Source organism: Teleopsis dalmanni, chromosome 1, assembly GCF_002237135.1.
Source record: "Teleopsis dalmanni isolate 2A chromosome 1, ASM223713v2, whole genome shotgun sequence".
Lineage (NCBI taxonomy): Eukaryota > Metazoa > Arthropoda > Insecta > Diptera > Diopsidae > Teleopsis > Teleopsis dalmanni.
Genome location: NC_051846.1, coordinates 152,024,140 through 152,032,527, shown reverse-complemented (window position 1 = coordinate 152,032,527; position 8,388 = coordinate 152,024,140). Strand labels below are relative to the sequence as shown.

General features: G+C 20.1%; 1 protein-coding gene across 6 annotated transcripts in view; it reads right to left on the bottom strand.

The window, feature by feature from the left end:
- Positions 1–243: 243 nt before the first annotated feature.
- Positions 244–8,388, bottom strand: part of LOC119669378 (sodium channel protein para) — a gene marked incomplete at its 3' end in the record, with an annotated part of 79,206 nt that continues 71,061 nt past the window's right edge. For all 6 annotated transcript variants that reach the window (XM_038079237.1, XM_038079241.1, XM_038079238.1 and 3 more), the window contains 2 exon segments: positions 244–366; positions 3,809–3,931. In XM_038079237.1, the coding sequence (XP_037935165.1) occupies positions 244–366; positions 3,809–3,931 (246 nt within the window).

The following is an 8,388-nucleotide window of genomic DNA, read 5'->3' as shown; positions in this document are numbered from 1 at the left end:
CTGTTATATACTAAAACAATTGTTTATATATACAATTCAATTATATTGCAATTATAATTTAGTGTCGAATATTATTTTTGCTAATTATTTGCTGTTTAGTTTTTCTGTTCTGCATTTTAGGAACTCATTGATCAATCATAAAATAATCATTGAGTTTGTAATTTCAATGCTTTTTTGATTCAATTTCATAGTAAATTTTTTGTTTGGTTTTCGTTTTCTCTTAAGAATTTTGTGTGAACGTACCTTAAAATATTTTCCAGCAAAAAGCTGTACACCCATTATGGCAAAAATAAGCCAAAATATCAGACACACCAATAGCACATTAAAGATGGACGGTATAGCTTGAACCAGCGCATTTACGACGACCTGTGTAGCGCCGATTAGTTTTGATGTTTTGGTGATGGTGGATTGAGATGGCGGATTATTCAGGTGGTTGTGGGTGTTTGGTTTAATTTTGTGATGACGAATAATTTTGGCGATGATTTTCGTAATGGTGATTTAGTTTTATTTTTTTTTTGGTTTTTGAATATTTGTGTTAGTTTGGTTGGATTTGTTTATATTCAAGTAAAGGGAATATAAAAAATATAATACAATTAAATTTTGTTATATTTGTTTTATAATTAATTTACAATTACACAATACTTGAGTTATATACAATATATAGATATAATGACATGCTTGGTGTAGTGAAAGTTATTACTACTTAATCAAAATATTTGAAAAAAATGCAGTGAATGTGAGAATAAAAGCCATATTAATTCTAACTTGATATTTAAAACACATCTAAATTTAATATTTAATTATAGAACGTAAGATAAACACATGCAACTATATATAAAAGTGCAAACTCTATTTACAATAGAATAATGAAACGAAAATTATTATATTTTTAAAACAAAAACACTTCTAAAATTTAAAATTGTTGGTAGTAACAATAAACACATATACATAATTTATTTAATTGTTTTTTAAATAACAGAAAATAAAAAGAAAAATAAATATAAAGTTATATATATATTACGTATTGATTAAAAAATTTCATTTTTAAATAAAAAAATTTCAATAATTATTTATTTTTAATTTTTTCTTAAATAATATAAAAACCGTATATATAACATATTTGATTTATTTTTAAACAAATTTATATGTAAATGGTTTCAATTATCTCGGGACAAAATACATGAATGTTCTGTTAGACAAACTAAAATTTTAATATATTTCATAGCTCAAAAATTAAATTATAAATACACAAAAAAAAAACTTATTACTTAAAAAAAGTTTTCTAAAAAAAAATATGTATTTCTCTCATAAAATGTTTTAATAAATGTTGGTTACAATTATTCATGTATCGAAAGTTAAATATTTTTGAAAATTTTAGAATAAGAGATAAGCAGCGTATTAAGTAATCTTTTAATTTTAAAAAAATAATTAAGAAAATTAATAATAAAATAAAAAAGCTAATAAAAAATTTTAATTTAAGAAAAATATATACACAAATTTCTTTAACACCTAGGAAGGGCCCTATGCTCTATTAAAACAATTTAAAATTTCTATTTAAATAAAAATTATATATGTTGGGTTAAGATAATTCTTAAATGAAAAATAAAATTTAATCTAATTTATATTTTTTTATATACTGTTTAAAATAACAATTAAAAATTATATTTATAATAAAAAGTACATTTTCATAATTAATAAAAATAAATATATAAAAATACAAATTTTCGATATTTTATATAAGATTTATGCGTCAATATTTCTAATTAAAAAAATGTTGAAATATTAACCATATAAATCTGAAATCGTTAATTTTACTAAATTTTTTGATTTAGAAATGTTAACACTATAAACCTCATAAAAGATAAAGAAAAATTAAATATATATAATTTAATTTTTGTTTGTTTTTTAATTGATCGTATATTAAAAGAATTTCATAAAGTCATATTTAGTTGAAAAAATAATTTTTATAAATAAAAAATTTACAATATGTCAAAAATAATAGTTCATAAAATTATAAAAAAGGCTTTTTTTTGTGTCTTTTTCATATTTATTTTGTTAGTATTTATATTTGTTAAAATATTTTTAAAAATTTTACAAATTATGTATTTAATTTAATTTAATTTTAATTTAATTTTTAATTTAATTTAATTTTAATTTAATTTTTTTTCAGACGATTAGAATTTTTTTTGAGAAATTAATAGACTTAAGTCATGTAGAAATTTGTTTTTTTTTTCAGAACATATATATTATATATACTTTGTTTAAAAACAAATATTGTTAAAAAAGATTTCTCTCAAAATAATTGAGTAAGAAATATTTTTTTGAAATGAAATTTACAGAAATAAATAAAATGTCTCTTTTCAAATTTAAAAATTATGGTAATTAAAAAATTTTCTTTAGTGTAAAAAATATATATATAATTTAAAAATAATTAGAAAATACATACAAACAATATTATAAATTAAAAAATTATATTTAATATAAAATATTTATACGTAATTCAAAAATACATACATACAATATTATAAATTAAAAAATTATATTTAATATGAAATATATATAATTAATTAAAAAATACATACATACAATATTATAAATTAAAAAATTATATTTAATATAAAATATATATAAATTATTAAAATATACACACTTTATAAATTAAAAGGTTATATATAAAATAAAAAGTATATAAATAATTAAAAAAATATAGATACATATAATTTTATAAATGTGAAATATTTATAAATTATAAAATAATTAAAAAATACATACTAACAATATTATAAAACAAACATTAATAATTAAAAAAAATATATATATAAATAATTAAAAAAATTTAAAGTGTATATATTTCTAAGTATTATGATTATATTATTATAAATTGAATTATAACTTTTTTTGCAAGCTAATTATGAGATTTTTAATATTAAAAAATAAGCATATATTGATAAAATTCTACAATGCATTAAATACTAAAACTGTAAGAAACGATTTATTAATTAAAATACTTTCCAAAATAATATAATATAATATAATTTTGTCGTATAATTTTGTTGTTACAGTTCTGATATTTTGGTACGTTTTTAGTTAATTATGATTTTGGTGTCACTTTGGTTTTTTTTTTTTAAATGAGAATAAGTTTAATAAGTTTATTGCATCGCGTGAGAAGTTGTTTGTGTTCGACTGAATTAATTTCGTGATAAGATGAGGGAAGAAATTCGAAAAATTTGTATGGTATCTACTGAAAGTTATTTTGGTATTTGTGTTATTTAAAAAAAGTATGCTCATAGCAGTGTATAAAATTATTTAAAATTGGTAAATTCTAAAAACAATGCAAAGTTGCAAATTCGATACGAGAAAACGGTTAATTAAATAAATTAGTACTTAACTAGCTACATTCTAAGTGGTTTCAAAATGCACTAAATTTTAATAATACTATATATAAAAATGGTAATGAATTTGTTGAATATGCTAAAAAGTAAATTGTTGTTTAAATGGTAATTAATTAAATGAAAAGTTCATATACGAATTTGCGTCAATCCATTAACCAATTAACCAATCAACAAAAATTATATCAAATTCGAATTATTAAACTATTTTTAATTTAGAAAAACAAAGATCAAACAATTTAAACGATTTTTAATTTTTAATAATAATTTCAATAATAATTTACGATGCAATTCAACATTTTGTTTTATATATATAAAAATGAATTACGATATACGATATACGATATACGATACTATATATTGTATAAATTGTTAAAGTTCAACAGCGGTTTGGTGTTGATGATTATGAAAGTACGTACCCTCATGCCCTGCATACGGGACATGGCACGTAGTGGTCTCAGTGCTCTTAACGTTCGCATAGTCTTGAAGGCTTGAATACCACCAGCTCCAACAAGTGAAGCAACGAAGTTGATAAGCGACACCTAGTTTCAGTTTTTTGGAAATTTCATTATAAATTTTAATGTTCATGTTGTTTTTTTTTTGTTGGAAATATTTTTTCTTTTGTTTAATTTATTTTTTTTTTGTAATTAATTTTGGGTTTCTTTGTAATTATTCATAGTAGATGTAACTCTTGTTTTATTTTTTATAACATGGATTTGTTAAGGAAAGTGTTGATTTTTCATTAAAAGTTATGTGCGTTTAAGTCCTTAAAATCGTCAAAAACCATTATACAGTATTTTAATATTTAAAACAGAATAATAAAAATTAAATAAATTTTTAGTTGAAAAAATTAAATAATTTATATAAATATAAGAAATTGAATGTGTTATATATTTTCTTAACAGTAATTAATTCTTGAAATTGTGTTATAATTTTTAAATAATATTTTTTATTTTTTACCAATAAAGTGTATTAAAATAATATTTTTAAATAAATTTTTAAATGAATGTCTTTTGTATTTTTAATTTATAGATTAATAATATCTTAAACTTATAACTAAAAAACTTAAGATTTCCTTTTTATGCAAATAATTTTTTTTAAATTTATTAAATTTTTATAATATATTTTATTTTATAATTTGCCTTAAATTTTGAATTAATTTATTCGTTATTATATATTATTTTGGTATATATTCATTAAATCCTAATTGAATTTAATAGTGGTAAGCAAAACATTAACAATGATTTTTAGTTTTTAAATTTATTTAATTATTTAAAAAAATGTGTGTATATTGTATCTTAGTTTTTCTATCATAAAATTTTTCTACTAAATTAAAAAAAAATTTAATTTGCAATAAAATACATAAAACACAATTTTAAAATAGTGTTAATATTTTATACACTAAAGTTTATATTCAGATTTTTTCATTTTCTTAATTTCAGTATGCAGTAAGTGACAAGTTATTAATATATTTCTATGTAAAATTATATAATTTTAATTATTATTGTTACTTATTTTAATTATACATAGTGTTATAAAGTATGCTAAGCCAACGAAAACATGAAAAATTTAAGTCTACCTTGGCAGTGAATTTTTTAATTGCCGTCAAATAGATCAAAGGCAAAATATATACCTAATTTGTAAATTAACCCGAAAGGTTCTAATGTAAGTAAATTTTTCTTACAAGAAGTTTGCCATTCAATTACTTGGATTACAGAATTTTTTTTTTGTAATATAAGTAAGTTATTCAACTTAATTACTTACTAAATAGACACTAAATTCATATTAAATATAAAAATTAATTCGTATGTTGGAAAGTATGAAAGAAGCCCTTATATGTTATGGTCTAAGGGCAGGAAATATACAACAGATTCCATCACAGTGAAGCAATAGTTTAAGAATTTTTTAAATGTACTTATGAAAACCTTTGATTGATTAAATTGTTAAATATATGTTTTTAATAAAAAATATCTTACATGTGATTGTTAATTCTCGGTACAAAAATTTGCAGGATACTAAAATTTAATCATTTCGAAAAATTTTATATTAATGTCACTTTAGAGAAATTTGAAATTGTACATTTGTTCACTGTAAAGTGCATATAAACGTAACTTATAAAACTAATCTATTGATTTTATATAAGGGTAATGACTGCAGTCAGTATATAATGTCTATTATAAGAAACAAAGAGCTGTTATTAAAAAAGTTATTATCAAGTCATTAAACTTCATATGTGGATTGAATTGGAACAGTTACTGGAAAAAAGTTGTTGTCAAGGAACTAACATAGTATTGAAAGTTTTTCATTAACTATCAATATTTTCTTTACAATATATTAAATATCAAAAATAATAATTTACGAAGTAAAAAGGTATCAGTCATATATAATATATTTGAGGGAAGATAATCACCCAGGAAATTGAAATCACGCATGTAAAATTATAAAATAATATATGAAATAAAATTTAGTATATAATTATAAATTAATTTTATTATCATACTGAGTAAACGATTTTTAAAGATATATTTAAATATTACTACAAATATTCAATGTTTGCTGACCACTATTAATTATACTTAAATACTTTATAATTTAAAAAAATAAAGCTCATATTGGTAAAATATAATATTCTATATATCCTGAAAATCTGATAACTGTTATAATTCTAAGAAAACACTTATAGATACGGACTCCACAATGGTCAAATACATGATTGTGGAATAACGATTGATATGACAAAAACACACATATATGTACTCTTACAGGAGTAGGATAGCTATATACAAATTTATAACTAATTATGTTTGCTTTTTTTTTTTGTCGAAATTTCTTCTTTCTGAATTGAAATGAAATGATTGTAGTGTTTGTTTGGGTTTGGGACTATAATACATTCGCATTTGTCGATTGTGGAGTAGCTAGTCTAACTAGGCTGGCTTGTCTTTATCTTGACAAATTTTTGCTCAAACTTTGCTGCCGAACTCAATGGAGAAGTAGTCAAAACTGCTGTTGCTTGCATTATGAAAAATGCGTTTGCGGTTTCTTAGGTCGGTAGCATTGGGATGCCTTATTAGCAAAGAAATTAATGCCCAAGACCAAGCGATTATGAGAGTGTACCAACGTAGCTTTTATTTAGTATTAATTTAGAATAAAAAGTTTGCTTTTAAGTAAAACACTGCCACCACTGCGCAGGCAAGTTGATTGTATAATTTTTACAATTCTTTGATATACATTTTTTGAGGAAATTTATAACTTGAGACAGTGGAGCATATTACAAAAACACTGAACAGAATTTTTTATAAACAAATAGAGTTAAATACAGTGGATTTTAGTTTACTTAAAAGATTCCTTTTAAATATTTAGCTATTTAATTTTATATATATATATTAGGTATTTAGTTCTTGGTTTTTAGAAATGGTGCTAAGAAAATTTTTATAAAGTAACCACTACAAACACTACAAACTTATTTGTATATATTAGACTAGTTTTAAATTATTTTTACACAAGTATTTTGGTATTTCAATTCTATTTATTACTAAATTTAAGCTTCACTTTTAAACTAATTTTATTGTTATTGAAACTATATTGTCATTCAAACTAAATTTTATACTTGAAACTATTTAATTACAGAGATTTATAATTAGTATATTATTTAAGGATTTTTGTTAGGTGTGTGTTGGAGAATTATGTGTGTTGTATTTACTACATTGTATATTACTAACTAATTACTAAATTACTGTATGAGAGAACGCAATATGAGCTTTAAACATGTTATGAGAACTATTCTATTTAAACACTAATTATAATCATGTTTATACTAAATAAATCTATATACTATTATATGCTATTTTAATTTATAATAAAATAATACTAGTCATCTATAACTATTTATTTAAATATACTAAGATAAGTTTAAGATGCATATTCTAGTGTGTTGGCAATCTTAACAGTACAATGTTAAACTTAACATACATTAAACTACTCTATTTAAAACTTATGTTATAGTTCGTTATTAAGAACATTAATTAATTTTTGCTACACTGTTTAATAGTTTAAATTTTTTTTTCGCATATTAAATATATTTTAAAAATATTGACGTTTTATAAATACAAAAAAATTAAAAAAAAATTGATGAACGCAGAGCATTAAAGAACTAAAGACTAAAACTTTATTACAGACAGTATTTAAATAATTGATTTTAATATTAATTGCCTTAATTGCATTATTTTCATAAACATTATAATTAAAATTTAGTTTAAATTTAAGCAATTAGACGAAATTATATTTAACAGTTAGACAAATGTTGTGACAATAGTTGAAAATATGTACTGAACATATAAAAACTTATAACTATGTACATGTATAAACTTTATAATTTATTTTATTTTTTATTAGTTATATATTACATTATGTTTCTTATTATTGATTTAATGTTAATATGCAATCCTAAACTTACAAAAAAATTTTAGTTTTAAAAAATATCTGTTAAATGCAAATTTTTAAATATGTAATAGATAAATAGAAGCTAGTAATAAAGAAATAAAACTTTCTGCAGTATTATTTTATCTAATCTCAACAAAAAAAAAAATTTCAAAATTGTCACAACACTAAAACTTTAAATTTAATTAACTAAAATATTAATTATTTATTTTTAAATGATAAAATTATAATTAATTCATTAAAAATTTTTTGCAAAGAAACTTGCAAAAATTTAAAAATTATATAGAAACCATAATTAAATAATTGTATAGTTTAAATAAGAAAATTAGTTCCTTAACATTTTAATATAGTACTGAACAACATTTAGAGAGTAGATAAAATCTTATATGCTATAAACATAAAATAGTATATGTTATTTATGTTCATTTTAAAGGCTAACATATAATGTGAGGTTTTTCAAACGGGTCAGAAGTTAACATTTAACATATTATTAATATTAATATATTTACGTTTATATTTATGAATAGTTAAAAGTTCATAAAAAGATAGAAAAAAAATCTTA